The sequence below is a fragment of the Gorilla gorilla genome, chromosome 2 (assembly GCF_029281585.2).
Source record: "Gorilla gorilla gorilla isolate KB3781 chromosome 2, NHGRI_mGorGor1-v2.1_pri, whole genome shotgun sequence".
Classification (NCBI taxonomy): Eukaryota; Metazoa; Chordata; class Mammalia; order Primates; family Hominidae; genus Gorilla; species Gorilla gorilla.
Genome location: NC_086017.1, coordinates 14,573,863 through 14,601,000, shown reverse-complemented (window position 1 = coordinate 14,601,000; position 27,138 = coordinate 14,573,863). Strand labels below are relative to the sequence as shown.

General features: G+C 44.4%; 1 protein-coding gene and 1 long non-coding RNA gene across 4 annotated transcripts in view; one reads left to right on the top strand and one right to left on the bottom strand.

Moving 5' to 3' along the window:
- LOC129532546 (uncharacterized) overlaps nucleotides 1–6,035 on the top strand; it is a 70,855-nt gene extending 64,820 nt beyond the window's left edge. For all 3 annotated transcript variants that reach the window (XR_008678306.2, XR_008678305.2, XR_010132738.1), the window contains one exon: nucleotides 3,665–6,035. This is a non-coding gene — a long non-coding RNA (uncharacterized lncRNA). The remainder of the gene's footprint in view (nucleotides 1–3,664) is intronic.
- The window catches only part of ITPR1 (inositol 1,4,5-trisphosphate receptor type 1), a 354,018-nt gene that overhangs the window by 43,747 nt on the left and 283,133 nt on the right, over nucleotides 1–27,138 (bottom strand). Inside the window, exons 48-54 of the mRNA XM_063703566.1 lie at nucleotides 26,370–26,480; nucleotides 24,097–24,192; nucleotides 21,003–21,125; nucleotides 19,824–19,928; nucleotides 15,581–15,773; nucleotides 8,536–8,658; nucleotides 3,093–3,268 (exon numbers count right to left, since the gene is read on the bottom strand). Of these exons, the coding sequence (XP_063559636.1) occupies nucleotides 3,093–3,268; nucleotides 8,536–8,658; nucleotides 15,581–15,773; nucleotides 19,824–19,928; nucleotides 21,003–21,125; nucleotides 24,097–24,192; nucleotides 26,370–26,480 (927 nt within the window). The remainder of the gene's footprint in view (nucleotides 1–3,092; nucleotides 3,269–8,535; nucleotides 8,659–15,580; nucleotides 15,774–19,823; nucleotides 19,929–21,002; nucleotides 21,126–24,096; nucleotides 24,193–26,369; nucleotides 26,481–27,138) is intronic.

Genomic DNA, 27,138 nt, shown 5'->3' with positions numbered 1-27,138 from the left:
GCCCATAGAAGACAGCCTCTGAAATACTGAACATTTTTTCTATCTAGTTGTTTATGTAATTCTTTTGTATTTCTTTCTTAAATGGTTTCCTCTCACTGCAGGCAATCCCTACATTCCCCTCCCCACACTGATCTCTCTCTGTAGTTCTGGTCATGTATTTCCAAATGCCGCAGCTCACGTTAACAGCGTGTCTTTCCACCTGAAGCCCAGTAGGTCAACGATTTAAATGCATTTTCACCCTGAAAAACTAGATCTTTGCATGACTTCATTTTAGATGGCCACATTATTCTTCTCCCAGTCATTTGTGACTGAAAATTTGGAGTCATATTTGCCTCCTTCATTACCCAATCAAGACAGTGATACCCTCTTTGTCTGAAAAAGGGACCCAGAGTGGCAATATGGTTTGGTTCTGTGTCCCCACCAAATCTGTTAAATTGTAATCTCCAGTGTCAGAGGTGGGGCCTGGTGGGAGGTGACTGGATCATAAATAGTTTAGCGCCACCTGTCCTGGATACAGTATAGTGATAGAGAGCTGGTTGTTTAAAAGTGTGTAGCGCCTCCCCATCCGCTTCCTCCTGTCCCAGCTCCAACTTTGCTGCTTTTACTCCGCCATGAGTGAAAGCTCCCTGAGGCCTCCCCAGAAGCAGATGCTGCCATGCTTCCTGTACAGCTGCAAAACCTCAAGCCAATTAAACCTCTTTTCTTATAAATGACCGAGTCTCAGGCATTTTATAGCAATGTGAGAACGAACTAACAGAAGCGCATTGCTTTCTGGGTGGGGTAAGGCTCTGACTCTGTGCCCAACATGTGTTACTATTTCCTCATCTCTCTCTCTCTCTTTCTTTCTTTCTCTTTCTTTCTTTTTTTTTTTTTTTAATCAGTCTCATTCTGTCACCCAGGCTGGAGTGAAGTGGCACCATCTCAGCCCACTGCAACCTCTGCCTCCCAGGTTCAAGAGATTCTTGTGCCTCAGCCTCCCAAGTAACTGGGATTACAAGCATGCATTACTATGCCAGGCTAATTTTTGTATTTTTTTTAGTAGAGAGGGGTTTCACATGCATACTGGCCAGGCTGGTCTTGAACTCCTGGCCTCAAGCAATTTGCCCGCCTTGGCCTCCCAAAGTGCTGGGATTACAGGCTTGAGCCACGGTGCCCAGCCTATTTCCCTCCCATTTCTGATGTCCATACCTTCCTTCTTTCTTCTACACTATGTCCAAGACTCAGGCTTCTCAAACCTAATCAAAGCATTGCTACAGCCCCTAAAAAGCCTCCTTGCCTCTAGTCCCTCCTGATGAATCCACATAACAAGCCATACTGAATGCATTTTCTCAAGAATACTTCTTTGTATGGACCATTTCTTGGCTCAAAAACACCACAGGCACTTTCCACTACTGGGAACAGAGTTTCCAACATACATTCTATACAACACTAATCTCAAGTGATACTTACAAAAAACTGCAGGAAAATAAGTTTGGGAAACAGAAAGACACTGTTTTCCTTGGAGGTTCCTAATCCATATTAGTACATTAAAGTCTGTGAGGAAGCCTGCAGTAACGAAACCTTTCATTGTGTTTACCTCAGCATGTTTCATGCGGATTCAATCACGGAACCCTTTTTTCACCTCATATTTATCAACGTGGAATATGCTCTGGGAATGCTGACCTGGGGCATGAAGTCCAGTTGCTTTATCCTAAAATTCAGTGCTGCAAGTGACTTATACAGGATCAGTTCCTACTGATCACTACTGAACCACGAATGAGGTGAAACTCTTTATTGTCTGTTGATAACATCCCGAGCTTTCCCACTGTTCTGCTCTGGCCTATGGGGCCCACGAAACCAAAGAACTCTTCTCAATCCCCGCTTCGTGGCCAGATCCTCTCCATTCCCTTTTTTTAAAAATTATTTATTTATTTGTTCATTTATTTATTTTTGAGATGGAGTCTCCCTTTGTCACCCAGGCTGGAGTGCAGTGGTGCCATCTTAGCTCACTACAACCTCCACCTCTCAGGTTCAAGTGATTCTCCTGCCTCAGTCTCCCGAGTAGCTAGGATTATAGGCGCATGCTACCAAACCCGGCTAATTTTTGTATTTTTAGTAGAGATAGGGTTCTGCCATGTTAGCCAGGCTGGTCTCAAATTCCTGACCTCAAGTGATCTGCTCACCCTGGCCTCCCAAAGTGCTGGGATTATAGATGTGAGCCACTGAGCCTGGCCCTACATTCCTTAAGCCCTAACTTCCATCCTGCCTCCTCCCCGCTGTAAGCTTTTCAGCTTGACATGACCTGTTCTCTAAAGTCCTTGCTGCCTGTGCCATTTGAATACTCCCTTTGGGGCTTTTGCTGTTGCACTGAATTACTATATTATTTTGCGATACCACTTCCAGTTTTGCATGGGACCTCAGCTTCCTTATATGCTCAGGGCAGACACCCCTGGAAGGCATTTTTAGATCCTCCAGTGCCTCACATGTCCCAATTTTCTCCTTCCCTTCACCAGGAAACCTCTCCAATGTATGGTTTTATATCAGTTTGTCCTAAGAATTCTCCCAGAGATGAAATTGGCTTCTATCTTTCAATGGTAGTGAAACAGCATTTCTAAATGTCACCACTGACTTTTAAAGAATTGTCTCTGCTTCTCCTCTTCCCTCTCACCTGCCCTGTCTCTGTATTTGGCCAGGCCCTCTTACCTATCCCCTCTTTTCTATGTGGGCCTCTCCAGAAGTGGGTACTGGGGTAATATTTGACCATTTCACTTATTGTCTAAAATCTTCTGTCCCAACAAACCTTTGACCAGATTGGCAAAACTAACTTAAATCTCAAAGCACTACCACTTTTTCTGCCTGTCTCCTGACAGGGATAGTCCCTAAAAGTGAGAGTGCTGATGCCCAGGGGATACATTACAAGGCTCACTGCACCACGAGGAGGTCAAGAGGGAGACGTCCACCTGCAGCCATCCCTTGCCTCTGCTATTTAAACAGTTGCCCCAAACAATAATTTTCTGGACTGAAAGCACAGGCCAGGATTCTAGAAACCAGAATGCAAGGCATTCCTATTAATCTGCAAACAAAACAGTGGCAAGGAAGGTATTCACACTTACATTGAAAGCTCCCAGAAGAAACAACGTGGGTTGTAACCCGACTGAAAATATCAATCGTAGAATTGTGGAGGCAATTAAGGCCCGGATGCCATGGGGCTTGGGGAGGGCAATGACGATGGCCAGAGAGATGAGCATGGCTGTCCACAGGAGTCCCGACCAGTGGGGCTCCAGGGTTCCTGCAAGGACAAAACAGGGTTCTCTCACAAATCTGTGCATTCACTGAGTACAGGGGACAGACCTAAAACATGCACTGTTACAGATTCCTCAATAACTTTTTTGGCTTACCAGTCCCAACTCTCACCTCAAATTCTCTGCCCCATCCATAACCAGTCCCATCAGCATTTTTTGACCTCTAAGCCTTCACACATGCTCCTTCTGCTGGGAAGTTCTTCCCTTCTCATTCATCTCAGGTCTTAGCTTTGACATTACTTCTTCCAGGAAGCCTCCCCCAATCCCCTTCCTCCCCACAAAAACATGTCAGGAGTTCCCTCCTCCTCCGTACTCCCTGCTTCCAGTCATCCCTACAGGACACTATTTCCTAATGGTCAGTTTACTTGTCTCTCTCTCACCAGATTGCACGTTCCCCAGGGGAAGTACCTGGTGCCTGGCAGGTACTCACGAAAAGCTTGTTCGAGAAATAAAACTCATGCATGTGTCACACTTCACTCAAAGAAGGCGACGTGGAAGCCTAAACTTAATTTCTATTAAAAGTATGCAAAGGAAAACTGCAGGTCCCCTGCCTGAATCAGATTTCTCCAAGGGAAGGAGAAAGGCAACTTCCGTGTCATGAGCATCATCCTACAATTAGATTATCCCTGCAGTCAAAGAGCTTATACCAATTTTTGTCATCTCTTGCTACTGCAAGTTCTATTTAGAGTGTCCCACGAGACGGCTTGGTTATATAACATGAGCCAACACGGCTAAAAATATAGTTCTGTAAAACACTCATTAAAAAAAAAACACCCCTATTTCAAATGCTGTCACATTTTGAGTCTCCTTCAGATGTAAACAAGCAGCACTACATGATTAAGGCCACTTATATAAAGAGGCTTCACTTCTTCAGAGATGCTTGGATTGTGGCACCACTGGGGAGGAGACACCTTTGCAGGGCACAGCTCTTCCACCAGCTGCTGGCTGCCCTAGTTCATTGAGTCCACGCCTGCCGAGATTCAGCCTCACTTTAACAACTGTTCCCCCCAGCCCAGCCACTTACCTCTTCCCTTTTGAAATCCTTCAAAAGGCAAAGCTGATTGGGAATGGGGACAAAGAGGCAGAGGTTTCTCAGAAATTCAAGAAGTGCACATTGAGGCACATGTGCCGCTTTCTACGCATTTAACAATTGTTAGACATCGTGTCAAGCCCTTGATGTTGATGATCATTTATTCATCCTACTGTCCCCAGTCTACTCTAAAGGAAACTGAGTCTCAGGTTACATTTCTTGCCCAAAGTGATGCAGCAAATGGCTGCAGACCATTTGCCTCTGAAGTCGATGGTCCTTAATCAATATTTTAAAAAATCCATGCATTTTAAGTGTAAAATTTGGTGAATCTTGGCAGTTTATACAGTCACGTGACCACCGCATGTAATTGTCACCACAATCAAGATACAGAACATTTTTATCACTCTAAAAGTCTCCTTGTGCCTCTTTGCAGGTGATGCCTTGCCCCATCCCTACCCCCAGCTACCACTGATCTAATAATGTCAGTCCCTATAGCTTTGCACTTTCTAGAATTTCATAAAAATGGGAAAATAATCCTATCAGGTAGTCCTTTGTGCTTGACTTCTTTCACTGAGCAAGTTTTTAAGATGCATCCAGGTTACCATGTATGTATTGATACTTTGTACTTTTTATTGCTGACTATATTATAGTATGGATATATTACAATTTATTTGTCCAGTTAACAATCAATGAGTTTCCAGTTTGGAGTGATTACAAATAATGCTACTAGAAACATTCATGTTCAATTCTTGGAGTGGACATATTTTCATTTCACTTGGACAAACACAGAGAAGTAGAATGTTGGATCCTACATATATGTTTAACTTTAAAAGACAATACCAAACTGTTTTCCAAGGTGAATGTATCACATTGCCTTCCCACCAGCCGTGTATGACAGTTCCATCTGCTCCACAGCATCACCAATACTTGGTAGTGCCCATCTTTTTCATTTAGTCATTCTAGTAGGTTTGCAGTGGTATGGTGTTGTGATTTTAATTTACATTTCCCTGATAACTAGTGATGCTCAACATCGTTTCATGTGCTTACTGGCCATTCATACATCTTCTTCTGTGAAGTGTCTGATCAAATGCTTTGCCCACTGTTTTAATTGAATAGTTTTTTTATTGTTGAGTTGTAAGAGTTCTTTACATATTCTGGATATAAGCTTTTTATCAGATATATATTTTGCAACTATTTTCTCCCAGTCTGTGGCTTATCATTTTCTGAAATGCTTAATGCCATTTTAAATGGACTCTTAAGATGATCTCAGTATCATCAATGTGACCAGTACAATGTATGTCCCAAATCCTGAAGAGGCCAATGTAAAAATGCTGTCTCCTCACTATAATAGCAGTGTTAAAAAACATAGTGCTAGATTCCAAAAAATCAACTCTAGAAAGACATCTTTGAGACAGTTGGAGAAATCTGAATTTGGACAGGCTATTACAGGATTTGCTGTTAGTTTTGTTAGATATGATAATGGCATGGTGATTATACATATTTTAAAATGTCCTCATAAGTTATACACTGAAATATTTATGGACAAAAAATCCAAGATGTCTAGACTTCTTTAAAATGTTTCAGAAAATATAGTACGGGGATAGATGAAACAAGATAGGCAAAATTGTTAAAGCTGGCTGATAGATATATGGTAGCTCATTATACTGTTCTTTCTACTTGTGTGTATATTTGACAATTTCAATAATAAAAACATTTAAAAAATAGTACTACATTTGCTTTAGCCATCACGGCATGCTCACAAATTCAGTAAGCAATCTGAAGCTGCCTGAGTTGCACGCTTTTGAAAGACTGTAACTTGTCAGTTCTAAAACAAAGGTGGAGGGGCGGTGATACTTTTGAAAAGGAGCTTTTAAGGCCACTGGTTCTTGGCAGTCGCAAACCTTGTAAGCCACAGAACCACACAAAATCAGCACACATAATACGGCTATTATACACATTCAAGAGGGACATTATGAAATCTTGCCTTTAGGATGCAACAAATCCTAACACATATTAACTCAAAGAAATACTTTCAGGTCAACAAACCAGATCTTGTTTCTAGGCAGGGTTAATACAACCCTTCTACTGAGGATGGTTAGCAATGAGTATAGGAAATGCCCTCAACGCATCTTACAAAAGGAAAAAAGAATCCCTCTGAGAGTGAACTGATAAACTTAAGGCAGTATCAGCTACTAGATAATGGAAAAGGCTTCCTTGGGTCATATCAGCCTCAGGTCAAATCTCCTAGGAGCTCTGATTTATACTTTCAGTTTAGTCCATCAGCATGAAGTTCTAAAGCCCATGATTCCAAACCAGGCATCCTTGCCTCCTGCAGACCAGCCTGGGTTGATGGCTCATTCAGAATGCACCATTTTAGAGTTGGAAGGACCCTCGATAGTCATACCATCCAGGGGATCTCAAGCTTGGATGGGCAAGAAACACATGCTCTGGAGATCCTGACTAGTTTGCCAACTGTTCTTCCCCGGGTTCTACAGGACTTTCTGAAGCCATATCAAAGTTTTCTAACCATGGGCTTAATGTAAGCATCTCTTCACATAAAGGATGACAAGGACTTGCTGAAGTGGCTTGCCCAGAGTGGCTTGGCAAATGGGCGGCAGGAGCCAGGCAGAGACCTTAAGTCTCTGGACTTCCTAAGTCTAAGAAAGGCACTGCAGGAGGCTTGTCAATGAAGGGTGGGGGGCTGTTAACTCCCTGTCCCCAGAACTGGCCTGAATGCTGCCACAAATGACCGGTGAAAAAAACAGACGTGGCGAATAATAAAATCTGTTTGAAATATTTTTAAGGCAATGGAGAGTAAATGAAAACACAGACAAGGTAAGTGTTGAATAATCTGCTGTGAGGAACATGACAACTTCCCTGAGGCGAAAGGAGACCTGGGCCTCCTCCGCCACAGCCAGCTGAGCTCCTCACTAGCCCTCTGCCATGCATACCTCTGCTGACTGGCAGCTGGGTTAAGGTGGACATCCCCAAAGAGAAAACCTTGCAGCTCTGGGTTCTAGTCAAATCTTTTTAGACATAGACACGGGCATTCATGTTTCCTGACATGACATTAAAAAAAAAATCCCCCCTGGACTTGTGTTTAGATTGTACTTTTCGGAGTGGGGGCATTCAGATGGTGCCTTCCATGTAACTTAAGGTCAAACAGAAAAGCTAACTCCTCAAAAGGGTAACTTAGGCATATAAGCATTACATAACATGTCATCGCTTTCAAATTGGTCCTTAAGCTGACTCATTACCCATACATGTCTGCTTCAGTTGATGTCTGCATGATTAAGCTAAAGAGTGGAGCCTGAAACTTACTCCTGTGTGGTTTTTGTGTCTTACGTTTGGGCTCTTTATCCCATTATCTTTCACATAAGGTGGTTCCTGGCAGGTTGTTCTATGCGTATGTGAGGTGATCTGCCAAAAAGCTCTGATGAAAAATTTAGCTGGGAGGTGGACCTCCCAGGTGGCTGTTGTGGATGTCAGAAAAGGGGCCATGAATGTATCACAGAAGAGGAGCTTCGAATGCTTGTCGAGGGGCCCCAAATAGCAAAATGCCCCCCTCCAAATTGTCTGCCTTTTCTCAGCAAAATGTGTAGCCTGGAAGGAGGTAGGCTGGGGGGAATCCAGAAAGACCATAATCATCATGTTTTGTTATGTGAATAATGGCAGGTACCTCTTAATAGACTAAACATTGTACAGTCTGCAGTCATTCAAGTCCTGCCTCCCCTCTGACCCCTGGCAAAAAAAATATTCCAGAGATTTCTTACAAATTCTTCAGTCTGAAATCAATTCCAGAAGTGCGGTGTGGCAACACATATACTGGACTGAGCATCAAGACGTCTATGTTTTAGGGTTAGCTCTGCCATTAGTTAGCTATGTGACTTTGGCCTGATTTCTTAACTGCTCTGAGACATAGTTTCCTCATATATAAAACAAGGGGCTGATTAAGAGACTTTCTCACAGGTTTAATAGTATCTAGCTGCTTCTCTTTCTTTCCTGGTTAAAAAAAAATGGATAAAAAAGTTAAATTATTTTAAGTTAGATTTAAAACTAAATCTATGGTAACAGCATGGTAACAGCTACAATCTCCTCTTGTCTGAATGTGGATAACTGGGATCCCCAGTACTGCACCAATACATCCAGGAACCACAACTGAGATGCAAGTCACAGCCTTCCTGCTGCTTCTAATAGGTTTTTTGAAGTTAAAGATATGGGTACCTCCTCGGACTCCCTTGAATGGGTAGAAAAACGCCACAAGCAGGTTCATCAGGACGGCCAGGTTAAACGAAATGCTGCTCCAGAAAGACATGTTGCGGGCACACCAGTACAACACGGGCTGGGCTGCAGAGACAAAGGCAAAGCCGTGTGAGGTTGGAGACCCCAAGCCGGAATGCCAGGAATGCAATGTGGCCCTTCCGCCAGCTCTGCCCCACAAGTCCACTTTTGTTCCCGGTTTTTACCACAATAGTAAAAATGATCATTTGTTTTGAACTTGGTACATAATGACATCAGATTGGTTTATTTCTGTGTGGAGTACTTACTGGAACAGAAGATGTATTGGGGGTGGAGTACGGAGAGAGGAAAAAGAGAAAAGTTGGAGCATCTATAAACCCTGCATACCCCAGCCACAGCCATCAGTTGTGGAATCTGGGGGTTATCCAGAGTTCACACATTGAGTCCTCGGTTCCCCCTAGGGCTCCAGGACCAGACGAGATGCCCGGAGAGACCCAAAAATTCAATTAGCTTTTTAGAAGTGTGGGGCACTGGGGATGGGTGGGGGAGATACAGCATTCAGAGTCAGCCCCGCTGGGCCCCGGACTAGGGCTGGTATCATTTCCACATTCCTCTCTGGCTCAACATGCTCCACTAACATGCCAGTGCCTAAAAGCAAGACAATGATTCCTTTCCCGGCATTGAGTCATCTGCCATTTCCCTGAAGTTGGATGATCATTCTTGAGGACAGGGAAGCGAGGGGTACAAGTTGCTGACCTCGTGGTCAGCAGCACAGTTCCCATCTCCAGGGCTATGGCAGAGAGAGGATGTGGCAGCAAAGCCATCACAAAGGGGCAAGAGACAGAGCCACTTTGGACATTGCTGCCACCTTAATCCACCGTTGCCCACAGGTTATCCCACGCTGGCCGGGCATTCTCAGTCTTAGAACAACAAACACTTGGTTACAGGGGTGCCTTTTTCCCTGAACTCTTTTTCAATGGTGCTTTACACTTAGGGTGATGCTCCAAAATAGACATGGTAGGCATAATTTCAGTGTCCACGTCAGAGGCAAAGTTTCCAAAAGACAGTCTCATTCCACATCATCCCCCTCCAGAGAAAAGCATGGAGTACGTGAGAATGGATCTCTATCGTATATTTCTTTTTCCCAATGAAGTCATCATGTAACTTTGCGACAGCAGCCAATGACAAATCCAATGGCCCTATAATAATGCTTGTAGCAGCAGCCAAGCCTTTGGGAGCTTCCAACCAAAATAAAATTATGGTACAATTAAATAGAGCCCTGGGTAATTTATTAATCGCCCATATCATGTTTGCACTTGGTAACAGGCAATGTTTCCAAACTGTAGAGTTTTAGAGCCATGAGCAATCATCTAGTTTAAAATCCCTCATTGTATAAATGAGGGAAACTGAGGCGCAGCACAGGGCAGAAGCAGTGGAGATCTTGTTACCCAGGTTAGTGATCCTCTGGGGTCAGCAACAGGGATAAAAATAAATGACCCATGTGACAATTCAATGGGGGAGCCAGCCAGGACCCAGTCAACCACTACGTAGCAATGTACTTTTTTTGGTAAGTTGATTGCTGAAGCAAATTTAAGCTGAGACATTTATCTGCTCTAGAAACAACAGCTATTGTGTTTCTTCTGGGACTGAAGCCCATTTCTGATCTGGATATGTAAACTCCAGAAGAGGATAGAAGAGATGAATGGCAAAGAGTTGATAACTGCTGAAGCTGAGTGATGGATATGTGGGAATCTGAAATATCCTCTCCACACTAGTGTGTGTATAAAAAGCTCATAAAACAAAGTTGGGGGGAAAAAAAGGATCTGGCAAAGCTCAATGATGGTCTGTGTAAGCCAGCATTCGCCTCAGAGAGAGTGCTCCGTATCAAATGTGAGTGTGTGTACTGCAGGATACGCTAATATGATTGTAATAAATGGTCTTCAACTATGGCATATAGTTCATGAAATAAGTCTTATTTTCATAAGGCTAACATTCTACTTAAGTTGTAATGTTGTCTTCAATCTGGACAAACATTCAGTCCTTCAAATCAACTAGGTATTTATCCAGGTGCAAGAAGATACTTAGAGACCAATCTTGACATGCAATGTCTTTTATTTCCTGTGGCACATGGAACTATGTCCCTATCTACCTTTCCAGACACTTCTCCCTCTCCCCTTCCCCATATACTCTGCCTTTGTATCCCAATCTAGTGGGGGTTCCCAAACACACCCCGCACTCTCCAGCCTCTGCACACTCGCTTTGTGTCAATTTAAAAATATGTTCATGAATTATTTGATCCTCCTCCCTTCAAGTGGTACATCTTAATTTCCCTTCCACTTGAGTATGGGCTGGACTTAACAACCTGTTACTAATAAATAAGAGTAGAGTGAAACTGCTGGTTCATGCCTTCTGAGACTAGGTGATATTAATAAAAACACTGTGGCTTCCTCCTCCTCCTCTCTCTCTCCCTCTCCCTCTGTCTCATCAATAATTTGCTCTGAGGAAATCATCTGCCATGTCATGAGGATGCTGAAGCAGACCTATGGAGAGGTCCATGTGGAGGGGACCTGAGGCCTCCTGCCGACAGCCATGTAAGAGCACCAAGGAGTGGACCCTCTAGGTCCACTTAAGCCTTCAAATGATGGCAGCCCTGGCTGACATCCTGGCTACAACCCAATGAAAGACCTGAGCCAGAAGCATCCAGAGGAGCCACTCCCAACTTCCTGACCCCAAGAAACTGTGAGGAAATAAACATTTATTGTTTTAAGTCACGACATGTTGGGGCAATTTGTTATACAGCAATAAAAAGCAACCTACTTTCTGTGGCAGCCAAATAACGTGCCCCCCTCCAACATGTTGACATGTGAATCGTTAGAACTTGTGAATGTGCTACCTAACCTGGCAAAAGGGGCTTTGCAGGTATGATTAGGATAAGGATGTGAGGTGGGGAGGTTGTCTTGGATTATCTAGGTAGGTCCAGTGTGGTCACAAGTATCCGTGTAGGTGGGAGAGTGAGAGAGGGAACAGGAGGGTCAGTAGCACAGCATGAGAAATGCTCTACTGGACAGTGCTGCTTTGAAGGTGGAGGGAGGGGCCGGGGGCCACAGGTAGCCTCTAGCAGCTGGAAAAGGATATGGCCTTCAGAAGGAACACAGCCCTATCAACACCTTGGTATTAGCCCAGCGAGAATCTTTTCAGACTTCTGACCTCCAGAACTGTAAGATAATCAACGTATGTTGTTGTAAGCTTCAGGCTTTGTGGTAATTTGTTATAGCAGCAGTGGGAAACAAATACATCTCCCCGTCCCCCAATCTCTCAGGCTGTGTCTATTCAAGTCCTACAGACCTTTCTAGATGCTACTCAAATCCTGCCTTTTCTCTGAAGCCTTCCTTTCTTGTACTTCCATGTGTCAATGCTTGATTACAGCTCTAGTCACAAACAGCTTGGTATTGCAGCCACTTAAAAATATGCCACTGTTGTCTGCCCACTTCAGATAGTAAGTGCCCACAGGAGGAGTCATAGCTTACACACTGTTGAATTCCTCACTGTACCTTATAGCAGGAGTCCCCAACCCTGGGGCCGCAGACCAGTTCTGGCCCATAGCCTGTTATGAACTGGGCAGCACAGCAGAAGGTGAACAGCGAGCGAGCATTACCGCCTAAGCTCTGCCTCTGTCACATCAGCAAGGGCATCAGATGCTCACAGGAGTGCGAACCCTATTGTGAACTGTGCATGTGAGGGATCTAGGAGGCTGCACACTCCGTAAGAAAATCTAATGCTTGATGATCTGAGGTGGGACAGTTTCATCCCAAAATCATCCCTCCAATCTGTGGAAAATTGTCTTCCATGAAACCAGTCTCTGCTGCCATAAAGGTTGGGGACCGCTGCCTTACAGCATGTTTTCTACTTATCAGGGGCTAAAAGTTGGTTGGATCAATATACCTGCTACATTATAGCAAAAAGATGGAGTGCTGTGATCCTGGATTGGCAAGGCAATTTAAATAACCACAGCCTAGGGCATCTCTTGGTAACATTCTTTCCTAGTTTTTTATTTGTTTGTGTTTGTTTGAGAGGAATGGGCCTTTACTGGAAGGCTTGGACTCCATATATACTTATGAGTGGGATAATCACATGGGAACACCTCATGCAAGAAAGTGTCAGCATATTCAACTCTGCCTCGATTTCCTCTTCCTCTCTCTTCTCATTTTCCTAGCCCAGAGTTTTCACTTCACTGGGGATAGGATCTTCAGGAAAGGATATCAGAGAGGGATGGTGAGAGAGAGGATGTGAGTGCACAGAAGACTATGTGTGTGTTCTAGTGGAAATAAAGCAGGGAAGAGAGTTTATGAAGCTCAGAGCAATTGCATATTTTAATCTTGCAGAAGAAAATACTAAGCCCCATCAGTCTCAGATGGATCTCACTACGTGTCTGAGTCCTAGCTGCAGATTTACTGAAGAACAGATGATCCTCTGCAATACATTCAGGAAAAGGTAAAATAGCGAAATGAATGAGCCTGAAAAATTGATTCTGCAGACTTATTAGAAGAGATATAAGCTACTTAGAGGGGAAAATGCATTTCATTTTAATTGTATTTCTGATGAGTACATTTCTCCCTCCCCAAGTGTGCAAATCATGGTTAATTCAGTTATTATTTTCAATTTCTCTCTTACCAGCAGATAGTTTTGAAGCCAATTAAAATCTTTCAGCTGACAACTGCAGTTGTGCTTAAGTTTCACTGAAATGAAAACTGTTTTTCAAAAAAAGAATGACTGAAATAAGGAAGGTATTAGCTACAATATAATATAAGTCTTGGCATAACGACCATGCTACAGTCCAACAATTAGGTCATCTTAATCCCTCACTTCACAGGTGAGGGTCTGGGAGCAGTTAAGCCATTTGTCCCAGGGCCATGGAGCCTGTTGGGGGCAGAAATGGACTAGAACTGATTCCTCACTCTTTGGGCCTGAGGGTCCTCCTACTATTCCAGGCTGGAGACATTATCTCCAAAAAAGGGATAAGGAGATATCTCATCTCACCAGAAAAGGTGAAAACCTTTTTGTCATCTCCAAAATAAGCCTTTTGGAGAACCTATAAAATACATACATTATACATAAACATTTCATAAAACAATTTATAGAGAATGAATGTATCAGTCAGTGTATGTGTCTGACCAATTTCATAGACACATATGCTGATAAGGCGAAAATTACAGCCTATTAACTATCATGGAGGTTTGGATACAAGAACTCAGGATTGGCCGGGCGCAGTGGCTCATGCCTGTAATCCCAGCACTTTGGGAAGCTGAGGCGGGTGGATCACAAGGTCAGGAGTTTGAGACCCTCCTGGCCAACATGGTGAAGCCCCGTCTCTATTAAAAATACAAAAATTAGCCAGGCATGGTGGCATGTGCCTGCAATCTCAGCTACTCAGGAGGCTAAGGCAGGGGAATCGCTTGAACCTGGGAGGTGGAGGTTGCAGTGACCCGAGATCGCGCCACTGCACTCCAGCCTGGGCAACAGACCAAGACTCTGTCTCAAAAAACAAAAACAAAAACAAAAACACAACACCTCAGGATTATTCCCTAAAGCTGGAATGATGGAATATCCCGGTGAAGGACAAAAGCAACAGATAAGTTTTCTCCTATGTAACATAATAGCTAGAGAAATGAGGATGAAATGGGTGGGGTCTATGTCTCCCTTTTGGGGTACAGGGTATCTTTTTCCCTCTTATTGCCCAAGCATGGTGCTCTGTAAAAGTTTCCATGTTCACGAGGATCCTGGAGCTGCAAGAGTCTTTGAGGAATCTACAGTAGGCTATGAGGACACTCTGATACCAGGTAGAATTGCACCTGTGTCTCCTGAGGTCCATACCGTGGAGGCCACAGAGCCTGGTCTGCTAACGGTCCCCTGGCCCCTCGGTCAGACACTAGACGTGGAGCTGGCTGAGGGATGGATTTGGCCTGGCCAGACTTTTTGTAATGTTTGAAAGTGCTGCACAGGGAGGTGCCCCTTAGAGACGAGCAAGAGTACAGCGGGGCTGGAAGTGAGGTGGGAATGGGACCTTTGGGCGAACCTTCTTGCACCACCTTATCTGCCATTAGCCTAATCTAGGGATGCAGGCAGGTAGGGAGAAAAGGGAAGAAAAAACACAGACAGCGCTGGTCCGTGCCTGCTCAGATTGGCAGCATCACGGAGAAGACAAAAGCTCTGGGGAACTGACCTGCAACACGGCTGTTCTCCACCCCAGGTCTACCCCTCAGAAAGAGCTCAACACGTCACAACTATAGCTGGAATCCAGTGTTTCAAATAAAAAAATCTGGCTCCTGATGAACAGACAGAAATGAAGCACGATCCTTTTTAAGTTGGTCTCAACAGCCGGTGCCAAGCACAAGGCTGATACTGAAGGATCACATTAAAACCCCAGTGAAAACCAGGAACAGAGAAGCCCCCGGGGAAACCCTACGAATGTGTTTCAGACAAGTAATTTCCACCTGACTGGCTGGGATACTCAATGGGACTCGCTGGTGAGCAATGATGCACCTTATGTAGCAAATGATTCCATTGCCTGTAAAACGATTCAGTCATCTAAAATCCAAGCTACCCCATAAAAGGGAAAATACCAGAGTCTCTGGAGCAGGTGTGCTAGTAAATGAGCCAGCAAGCAGTGTGAATTTCCTGCTCAAGTGAACCATCCTGTGAGGGCCCTCAAGGGCCTGGGCTTTTCCCTTTTCTTTTTATTTTCTAGATAGAGATACCAAAAGAGGCATTCAAAAAGTCTTCCATGGAGCTTTCCAATCAAATCAAGTCAAATTCTGATGAAGGAAGCCTTTTCAGGGGAGTTATCATACTTTGGCTTGAGCCCACTGATCAGCTGCAGAACTGGTTATGACTTCCTGGTGGTCAGAGGTGCAAAGTATCATAAATGATACTAGCTTTGCTCCTGCTTGGAAATGAACGCACCATCAAGCCCAAGTTTGTGAAATCCCAGAACTGTGTCTCTCTGTGTTGTTGCTGATGCGTTGGAACCCACCTCTCAGTTTCTTCTGCCAATTCATTTCATTGAAGAGGTCTTCAGACCGCAGAAAGAAATCATTGATTTTGCTGCCTTGTTCGTCTCTCTCTGTAGTATAGTAAATTCGTAGTTTTGACTCCTTGGTTAGGAATTCACATATGCTGGGCACGGGAAAGACTATCTGTTCCATTGTTCGGTCTAATCTGACAATCTAGGATGAAAAAGTGGATGAGATTAAATATTCATCTTTGAAACCTTTTACTAAGACTATTTGCTACTGGCGGTAGACTCGGTGGTCAAGATTGAGTATAATATGATCTCTGATTTTATAACCCCAAACTGGGCTGTGTGTCTCAGATTTATATAAAAAATAGCTTGGGTAACTCTGGAAGAGTATTTTCCTAACTTCAGATCCATTAATTTTATTTATTTATTTATTTTTAATTTTTAATTTTTAATTTTTATTTTTTTGAGACAGAGTCAGGAGTCTTGCTCTGTCACCCAGGACAGAGTGCAGTGGTGCGATCTTGGCTCACTGCAACCTCTGCCTCCTGGGTTTAAGTGATTCTCCTGCCTCAGCCTCCAGAGTAGCTGGGATTACAGGCATGCACCTTCACGCCCGGCTTTTTTTTTTTTTTTTTTTTTCCTCCAGTATTGACAGGGTTTTACTATGTTGGCCAGGCTGGTCTCAAACTCCTGAGCCCAGGTGGTCTGCCCACCTCAGCCTCCCAAAATGCTGGGATTACAGGCGTGAGCCACTGTGCCTGGCCTAATTTTAATTTTTTTATATAATCCAAGACAATGATGAACCCATGAATTCTTTTTTTTTTTTTTCGAGATGGAGTCTCGTTTTGTTGTCCAGGCTGGAGTATAGTGGTGCGATCTCAGCTCACTGCAACCTCCACCTCCCTGTGAACCCATTAATTTCTAAGGTGACCAACTTTTATCTGGATCAATTCACTCTGTGTTTTGTGTGCATATTCACATGAGGCTGGTGCTATCCCTAGAACTTTCTGTAATGATGGAATGGTTCTGTGTCTGTCCTATCCACGAGGACAGCCGCTAGTCACGTGTGGCCCCAATCACTAACATGTGTGGCTAGTGCAACTGAGAGGCAGAATATTTAATTTTGTTTAATTGTATTTAAATAGCCATACATAGCTAGTGACTATCATGTTGGAGAGTACACTGCTAGGCAGTGGTATAAATCTCACTTAAGGCACTTTCTCAGATAGTAACATTGGGTTATTTTTTCCTAGATGGCAACTTTAAAAAGAGATCTTTGGTTATATCCAGTTGCAGTGACCTCCTACCTCTTGTCAAAGGATCTAAAACATACAATACATGAACCAACATGCCTATTTAACTCTGGGGCAGCACTCACTGTTCTTTATGCTGGCTATATTTGGGCCCCAGGGGTGGACACCTTGCAAGTTTCCTCCAGGCCCTTCCTAGACTGGCTCAGTCCCCAGAGAGGAGGTACTCTGGTTGGATTGTTCAAGTTCTAGCACTTGATGGTGTCATAGTCCTGGGAGGTAGTGATTTCGAAAGGGCTATGGGTTACAGTATAGTAGAGGCACAAGTCTCTCTTCTTCCTCCTCAGAGGTTGGAGAAGTCAGGTGAGGCCCAGGATGCAACGTGCTCTACAAGAAGAGCTGGTTCTAGCTCTCCCAAAACCTTTGTTCCCTGATACAGCAAGAGAGGTGACTCAGGTCAAGTTGCAGTGGGAAATTCTCTTAGAGGTGAGACAGGTTCCCACAGCCCTGCCTCCATAAGTTCTGGGGGGTGTGGTCTTTAGACCGGTGGTTCCCAAATCCATGTGGAGATCAGGTTAGTTACCATACTGATTCTTGTCCATAACTCAACCCCATTTAACTGGAATTGTGGTGTGGGGTCAGTGACCGGAACCTGCACACAAGCAGTTCCCCCATGATCTTGGTGTATACAAGGGTCAGGGATCACCTCTGCCGTCTCCTGCTATCAAGAGCCTGCCTGCTTCATATAGTCAAGTGGACTATGGACAAGTGCTTCTTTCCACTGAAGGAAGATGATCTGAGGTGTGCATCTGGGTCCAGGAGGGAAAGGAGGAGTAGACAAGGAGGCCTCCTGGCAAGAACTGAGTTCTAGACTCCAGGGCTACCCAGCCTAGTTCACCAGAGTGAAGACATTGGGTCTGCATGGAAAGCCCTTGGTAGTAACAAAGTGTCCCTGGCTTTGCATCGATCACTCCCTAGGGAAACCTGAAGAGCTGGGTGGCTGGCCAAGGGCAGGATTTGAGAGCTAGGGCATGCCTGGTCACTTCTCTTTACCATTTAAGATCTACTCGTAACTCTTTCTCAGTAGATGTAGAATCTGGAGTCAGGAGAACACATTTCAGTCCTTCTAACATCCCTAAAAAGCTAGGTGACCTTGTTCACACCTCTTAAACCTGATCAAGTTTCAGCCTTCTCCCCAGTGAGTCAAGGAGCTCAATGAGATAATCTCCAAGGTCCTTTTCTCCTCTGAAATTCTGTATCACAGACATCTAAAGCTCGCCTTTTAAGGGCTCTAGAGGACAGAGCTGGCCCTTCAGTCAAGCTCCTAGGCATTAATGATAAATCAAAGATATTTGCTCACATACACTGGCATGGTTGGCTAATCAGTGAAATGATGTGTTTTATTAGGATAGCCCAGAGACCTGAGACATCAGGTCAGAACACATTCTTGAAAAGTCTCCATCATGAACATTTCATATTGCCCAAAGGAGTCTGTCCATTCTTTAAAATCTTTGTTTCAACACTGATATTGAACTTGTGCATTTCCTCATTAGCAAAATACATCATTCCTTACTGCTCAAAGCCTGTAGAGAGAAGTCTGTGTTGTCTTGGATTCTGAAAGACAGTGCAGGTACAAAGGGACCCACAGGCCCAGCGACCAGACAGATCAGGATGAAAATTCCAGCTCTGCCACTGGTGGCTGGAAAAGTGACACAGTCTCTCTGAGCCTTATTTCACAGCTCCCCGTTTGCAAAATGGAGATACACCAATGACTTTGCAGAGGCTTTGTTTTTTTGTTTGTTTCTTTCCCCCAGAGAAAATTGTAAAGCTTTATTGAAAGAATTTAAGTCACATTTTCAATACAACACCAACATGTGTGGCTTCAGCTTGTCTTCTTTTTAACTTATGGCTGCCCAGCACCTGCTTCTGTAATTTTAGCATTCCCTAGATTAGGTGGAGTCTCCCCTTTCACATTATGGCCATCTCCACACTCACAATGCGTCATGACACTTTTTCTTTTTTTTTGAGACAGCTTGCTCTGTCACCCTGGCTGAAGTGCAGTGGTGCGATCTTGGCCCACTGCAACCTCCGCCTCCTAGGCTCAAGCCATTCTTGTGCCTCAGCCTCCCAAGTAGCTGGAATTACAGGCACGTGCCGCCACGCCTGGCTAATTTTTTTTTTTTTTTTTTTTTTGTATTTTTAGTAGAGAAGGGGTTTCACCATGTTGGCCAGGCTGGTCTTGAACTCCTGACCTCAAGTGATCTACCTGCCTCGGCCTCCCAAAGTGTTGGGATTACAGGCATGAGCCACTGTGCCCAGCCACATGACACCTTTTTTTTAAAAAAAAAAAAAAAAAAAAAAAAAAAACACAGATCTGATTGTAATGCCCTCCTGGGGAAACTCTCCAGTGGTTCCCCATTGCTCTGGGGATGCAGCCCAGACTTCTCATAAGGATGGATGATAGGACCCTGTGAGATCAGGGCTGCCTGCCTTTCCCTTCGGATCTCCCTCTGCACTGAACTCTAGGCCCTGAGCCTTGAAGCCTTGCTTAGCCCCTCCGGATCACCTAGAATGTTCCCACGTCTGGGCTTTCGCTTGCTGTTATTCCCCATGTCTGAAAAGTTCCTCTTGCTAGTCTCTACCTGTTTCATCCCTCTGTTCTTTAGGGTCTGGGTTCAGATGAAATTTCTTCAGACTAGGCCTCTGTGACCACCACGATCTACAGCAGTTCTCTCTGCTGGACTTTCTTATGATGCCTCCCACCTGTCCTCGTGAATTCGTGATGAATGAGAGGTTGCTCAGTGTCCTCTTCCCCACCGGACCACAAGCAGCAATAATGACTGTCTTGGCCATGGGATGTCCAGCACCCAGCCCAGGACCTAGCACACAGTACACACTCAAATGTCTATTGCTCAGATGAATGAATGCACGCCAGCCCCAGAGCAGGGCACTGCACACTAATGGCCTCAACACAACCCCATGCCCTGATTTTACTCAGCTTTTACCTCTATCTGCGCCGTGTGCTTGGCATAAAACTCCAGGGCTTCATCTCCGTCCACTTGGCCACCAGGTTTCAGCATGCTCTGAAGTTCTTTGTTATGCCGAGCCAACTAGAATACAGGGACAGAGATACAGGAGGTTGGTGTCTCTTCACAACAGGAACACAGAAACTCCTTTCTAATGTTGGGTATTTAAAAATGCATAATAACCAGCAGCAAGCCAAAGGGCAAAGGTGCCACGAGCCTTGCTCCATCCCATCAAGGCGTGCTGTGCACAGGCGCTATTTTGGGAGCTTGGTAGAAAAGCATGGAAAGCTCGTGCCCACACATGGTTCCACTTTCCCCCGATGTCATTAGCCAGGCAGGAGGGAGATGGGGCTTTCTGTGTAGCCTAGGGAGCCTCCATTCGGAATGTTCAGAAACCTTCTCGGTGGCAGATGTGGTCGTGGAAGGGAAAAGAGGCAGGAGACTGTTTGAAATTCTTTAACCAGTGGGTGGTAACAGGGGCCCACCAACCTCGGGCCCAATATCATCATTGTTGTGTATCTGGTTCCCGTACCTGAGTTTAAAAGAGGTGGACGGGACAGGAAACACAAGGCTCCAGCAGGGTTACAGCCTGCCCCTACCCACCGAAAGCTCAAGGCACGTCGGCATCCAAAAACAGAAAGGCTCTTCAAAAACCCAGCCGCTTGGAAGGAGAATTATGAAACATGGCATTTTGGTGCCAGGGCATAAAGTATTGCCGTATCCCCAAAAACGGAAACAAAAGGAAGTCATAAGGACAAGTTCCCACAGATTTCCAAGTGCAATATGCAAGGAAGCTGAAGTTTATTTCTTTAGATTGTTAAGAGAGGCTCATCAATATTTATAAAAGCCTAAGACTCCTTTCAACTGTCTCCAGACAGAGTCATAAACCATCCAAGTGTCACTGCTTGGGGGTGAATGCTTTTAAGAAACATGGGGATTTCCAACTACATGACCCTATCACTGTGGAAAAATGGAAACGTCCTGGAACTCTGCACACTGGGTCAGGTTGCCACGAGCACCTGTGAGCCGCAGGCTCATGAGTACAGACAGTCCTAGGTTAAAGTCATAAAGGAAAAACAAGACTAGGGGCACCCTCCAGCTCGGAATTTCGGACGTGTAGGGAGGCAGCATCCAGAGGAGGCACAGGAGAGATCATACCTGATGGGCTAATATATAGATGTTGTGCCCCACGTTCCTGGGGGACGCCGCCCCATCCTCACCGTTTTCTCCATCCTCAAATTCCACTTCACCTTGCATGTAGGCTTTCTTGATCACTTCCACCTGCAAGAAGAGCCAAGGGAACAAAAATCCTGTTTCGAGGACGACCCACACAGGACTGGATGGACAGCATGCACACTGGCTGTCTCCCCTCCCAGGGAAAAGGCTGTTCCGCACTCTCTCCTGTCGGGCTTGGACACAGCCTCAGAATCCTTCATGACACTGGCACAGGCAGTCAATACCAATCCACCTCTCCCGTCGTGAGAAATGAAACTCATTCACTCTACTTAGACCAAGAGACATGCTGTGGCTGGTTAATGTCCTTCTTTAGAAGGCAGCCGTGGCTTTCAAGCGCCTTGAAACAATAAATATGATATGAATGTGGGCTAGAAGCCAGAGTTTTCCTATCTCAACATTTCCTCTCACCAACATTCCCCACTCCCAGCCCTTTGCCATTTCAGGAAAACCTAATAAGAAGTCTATTCACATTTAGGAATAGCTGGTGAAACTATTTTTTCATTTTTAAAATTCTCCCAGTCCCCAACAGCCCACTCCAAATGAAAATAACAGCACGAACTAGTATTACCTACTGAGTACTTACTGTGTGCCAAGGACTGTGTCTAGGTGTTTAACATTCGTTCAAAAAAATTTAATGCTCACAAACATTTATAAGGTATCAGAGATTCCCCTCCTTTTTTTGAGACAGGCTCTTGCTCTGTCACCCAGGCTGGAGTGCAGTGGTACAATCATGGCTCACTATAGCCCTGACCTCCCAGGCTCAAGTGATCCTCCTGCCTTATCCTCCCAAGTAGCTGGAACTACAGGTGTCCACCACCATGCCTGGCTAATGCTTTATTTTTTTGTAAACACAAGGTCTCACTATGTTGCCCAGGCTGGTCTTGAACTCCTGGACTCCAGTGTTCCTCCCACCTCAGCCTCCCAAAGTGCTGCAATTACAGGTGTGAGCCACTGCACCTGTTTCCTTATTTATTTTTTTAGTGGATGAGGAAATAGAGTCAAGGAGATAAAAGAACATTCCTAAAGTCACAGGTAGTGAGCTGGGATGTGAACTTGGCCCTATTACCCTTCACAGCTGCAAGACTCGGCTCCCGGAGGACCACACACTTGGCTTGTCTCATGGTTTGAGCACATTTCTCAGAGCATTTCTGTGCCTGTCTGATTGTTCCCTCAAGTTTCTGTCTCAGTTTCTTCAGAGCAGGGACTGGGTCTGCTCATATCTGAATCCTTCCCCTAGGACCCTCCGCAATGCCCAGGACAATGTAGGGTGTGGCCAACACTTATCAAATGAACACATCATTCATGATTGAATCATTTCAAGAAGAAGAAAATACCTTCAACCTCTAATTTGTACTAAAAATTATAATCTTCTTTGATGATTCAGTGGGCATTTCTGCCTCCCCCATTGCCACGAGGCCATTCCCATGAATTATTTGTCATTATCTAATATCAAAGGCCACGTATGTCAGTACTGACACCAAGTCAGGCCCTGGAAGTAACGGTGGAGACAAGAGAGCCTCACTCTCTGAGCTTGTTTCCCTGCCAATTCTCTCGAATACTAAATCGAGCAGACAACATGTTACATGCGATTTGAGGCCAGGAGCATACACACGTATGTACGCACACATGCATGTACACACGTGTTCTATTTGGATTCTTAGAACAGTGTTTGCTCCAGGAAGCCTGACTCTTCCTATGAGCCAGAATGATGTTCTCCAACCACCGGGGGGCTGCCCAAGAGCCGGTGCCAGCCACCTCACTGGGTGTTGACATTTTCCCCACCTGAGATAGGTCAGAGAGCTGGGGCATGTTCTTGATTCCTGGGAAGCCGAATGGGGTCCCTGCATAGTCATTCCATCCCTGCTCAAGAATGACAAACCTCGCCTCCCCAGTGACCCCCAGTTACATAAGCTTGTTATGTAAACTCAGAGAGGCCTTCCATCTCGGGCTGAGAACTTACTCCCTGACCTCAGAGATCAAAGAACTGGGCTGCTCTTAACTTTATTTAAAAGCATACATAAAGGGACTTTTGCCTGGCCCCCAAGTGCACATTCAGGTCACCAGGAGGCAGAAATGTTTTGGTGCCCTCATTTAAGTCTGTCAGTTACAGTTTATTAGCGTGGAAAAAAAGTCCAAATAGAGAGCTCTGCCCTCAACTCATGTCACCGTCTCTGAAAGCTGCTCGTCTCACAGCCTGCAACACTCTCCCAACCTGCAAGTCACAGCCAATTGTGACTATCACCCCTCAAAAATAAACCAGATCGTGTTTTCTTTAAATGAAACAAACAAAAAATCCAAACGTCAGCAACCAAAAAACATTTCTGTAGCTCAGACTCTTGGCACCAAGAAGAGACATGAATTCTTCAGCACTGGACAAAGATATGGCTTAAATACCAGCAGCAAACGAGGCAAGAAAGGAAAAGGAACTTCCGTTCATTAAGGGTGTATCAGGTGCTGGGCACGGTGCTAGGGCTTGACATGAATCTTCTCATCTAGTCTTCAAAGCAACCCTCTGGACTAGGTAATATTATTATTATTGTCCTTTTATGGATCAGGAAAGTGCAGCTCAGAGAAGTCCAAGGTAACACAGCAAAACAGGCAGAGCTACGGACTTGAACTCAGGTCTGCTAGGTTCCATAACCACACTGTCCCCCATGAGGGAAAAACAGAGAGGGAGGCTTCTCCATGTGGTTTATGCCAAAGGGAGAGGGTAAAATAGCACGTATTCAATGTCATATAGGTTGGTGCAAAAGTAATCGCGGTTTTTGCCATTACTTCCAATGGCAAAAGTAATAGTGGTTTTGCCATTGAAAGTAATAGCAAAAACCGCGATTACTTTTGCACCAACCGAAATATTTCACTTCTCTACTCAGTCAGAGGCCTGAATTAAATGTTCCCTTTATACTTCTGACTTTGGGAACCTTCAAGAAAGCTCCAGGAAGCAGATCCTCTGCTCTGTCCCAAATATCGTTGCAATGCTCCTTGGTGCTACCATCAGATCCGTCACCCAACTCACCAGTTCCTTGGGCCTCATGTTATAAAGTATCCTCTCTGCGTTTTCACTGTCGTGCCTGCTTTCCATGATGGCCAGGAGCAACTTCGAGGCATTGTTCTAATTGGAGAAACAAAGGGAGAGGAAATGTAGAGGGGCTGCTTGGGGGCCCGGCCTGAATGCAGGTGCCAACTGACACATGGGAGGCATCATGGCTAAACAGACGAACATTTCACCCCATGAGGAAGCTCTGGGTTAAGTACATCAAAAACCATCTGCACCAGGCAGAGAACGTCCCCCTTCAGACCCCAGATACGTGTGCAGAATCTGATTTCAGACAAAGAGGCACATATTTGTCAGGGCATGTGTGTTATGCCCTAATGTTAGCTGGTACAAGTCCTAGAAGAAATTGGGAATTTACACGTGGGTGCTTATGGATACACTGTCACCCTCATGGTGACAGTGGTTGGGAAGAAGCTGCTACTACACAGATCTGTGCTGCCTTCCGGGCAGGTGTGGTTACAAACTGTTATTTGGCCTTGCAGGCCAGAGAAGACAGGTAATAAAGGTAATTCTTCCCTGTCTCAAAATATTTCTATTAGCTCTCATAACCCCTAATATAATGAGTACATCTGACACTAGTTAACAAATGTGACCCAAAGGAACAATGTATGCAGGCCAAGCCCTAATTTCCCATTACATTAAAAACACCCATGTTCACACCCCACATCCTGTACTTCCTGGCTTGACTTCATTTTAGGCCCTGGGTCTATGATACTTTGTATGCTTCTTTATGTACAGGACTTGAAAGCTGTTGGGTTTTTTTTCTTTTTTTGGACAGTGTGAATGGTCTTATTTCTTCCCCTAGTTTAGGTCACAGCAGTTGAGTCAGGGTATCATGCTATCGCAGGGCACAAATTTCTATCATCATCCATAGATCACTGGATTAGTTGAAAAATTCACTCAAATGCTGACCAGGAGCACATGAACTTCTGTTTATTTCGGACTTTCTGATAAATGGTAGCCAGGTACACGAGCTTGAATGTGTTAAAATTCATTCTAAAACACAATTTGTCAAAAGGAATTAAAAATAGCAGAAAAAAGTCCATTTAAACCACACACCCAAATCGACTGTTAGTGTGGACTCTCAGTTCTAAATAGTAAAGAAAAAATAACTGCCATTCCCACAGGTTTCTGTGTTCCCATCTTTCCTAATGACCTTTCCTATGACATCCTTCATGCAATAAATACAGCTCAACCTTTCAGCCAAAACCCTGTAGTTCTAGGCTCTTTCATGATAATGATGAAGTGCTCGCTGCTGCGGATGGGCAGATAGAGGACAAATCTCAACATGCCCTGACATGGGAACAGTTAAAAAGGAAATGTGTCCAGAAAGGCTAACATGTTTTGAAATATACTTTAGAAACCTGATGCCTGCAAGCTCAATCGTTAAAACTGAATCATGGGATTCTCAGAGAACCTATGGAACCCCTACATAGAAGGGAGGGTTTTCTGGGTATACTTTAGAAGTCAACATCAGGAATGGTATATCAATTTCTCAAATATCCAAAAAAGGCCAGCTTGGAAATGCTGCAGGTTTAGCACCTAGAAGTCACAATTTTCATTCCGTTAAGCTGTTTGAGTAATAGAGAGTCCAAACGTCAGTGGGGCTTCCACATCAGTCACCTGCAGTCCCGCATTTGTACACAAGTCAGAGAAACTCAGCAGAGGCCCGCAGGCACATTTTTGGTTTGTGTAATTTTCCTTATTTTAAACCAGCATTATTAACCACCCTTCTGCTAAATCAGTGACAAAAGAGAAAAAGGTATTTCCTTGATTAAGTAAAAATAGATGTTTGTTTTTTTGGGGGGTTTTTTTTTTTTGGTCCTAGATAGGCTTAGTTGTACTATTCTTCAACCGGCCCTTTTCCCTCAAATGGGGAAAAATCAGAAACCATAGAGGGAATGGTGTTTCCATTGTTTCTCTCTTTGTGACTTTCAGAACCAAGGTATTTAGTACTCGATGCTGTTGGAATTCATTTCTTAGCTTTGAGCAAGGAATCTTCATTCTGTGTGACCTAACAGTTCAGAAGCTCCTATCCCCTCATGAGATACCTTATGTGGAAGAGAAAGGTTGGAGTTCTGCATCGTAGTCAGCACTAGCAACCTGGGTCATTCATTTGAAGAGCTATCTTTAATATTTACTCTCATGACTAATTGACCATGTGCATGTGCCAAGGCAAAACACAAAAGTGACTGTTTCCAAATGACTATCTTCTGCTTTTAATTCCTACTTGCCTTCAGTTCTAACACAAGGTCCATCCTCTTCTTTCCCAAAGGATTGATATCATTGAGGATCAGGGCTGTGATGATGTCAATGCCATTGGATTCATGGGTGGCTATGCAGTTCTGAGCAAAGACACACACAGACATTTACACAAACGCTGGTCATAAATCAGACGTCAAAGGCCAACAGGCTGAACTGCTATTTCAACACAATGCTTACCACTCCCAGTAATGTCTCTAGGGGAGAGCTGCAAATTTTCCGTGAGAAAGTGGTAAGAATAAAAGACAGATGAAAATCTCTAGTTTCAGAATTAACGGTAAACAGTAGGAAAGTCCCCATGCACTGTAACTGATAAATTGGTTGTGTCTAATCCAAATCATGCAGCACAGTTGGCTTTTGTTCTTAAAGGAAAATATGGTGTATGACTGATTCTGGGTTCTGAACCCTTTTTCCCCTTTCAAGGTGTGTTCCATTCTCTCTAAATCACTCTTTTTATATTTTGTACTTTAGCTTAAGGCTTAAGCTTGGAAAGCAAGTTTCCTGTTTAAGGCACACAATATCAAAATTAATCATCTGCCCCCAGGTAACATCTCCGTTTGCAGCACAATCCACTCTGATCTGTTCCTTTCAACAGGCCCCTATTTGGCAGAGAAGCAAACTTGAGGTAATAAGGAAATTCACTTAGATGTCAAATAAAGCCTTTCCCCAAGCCTGTTGTATTTTTTTTGTTCCTTTTCATTTTAACTAGGACTACACCATCTGCTTCATGAGGGAACCGGG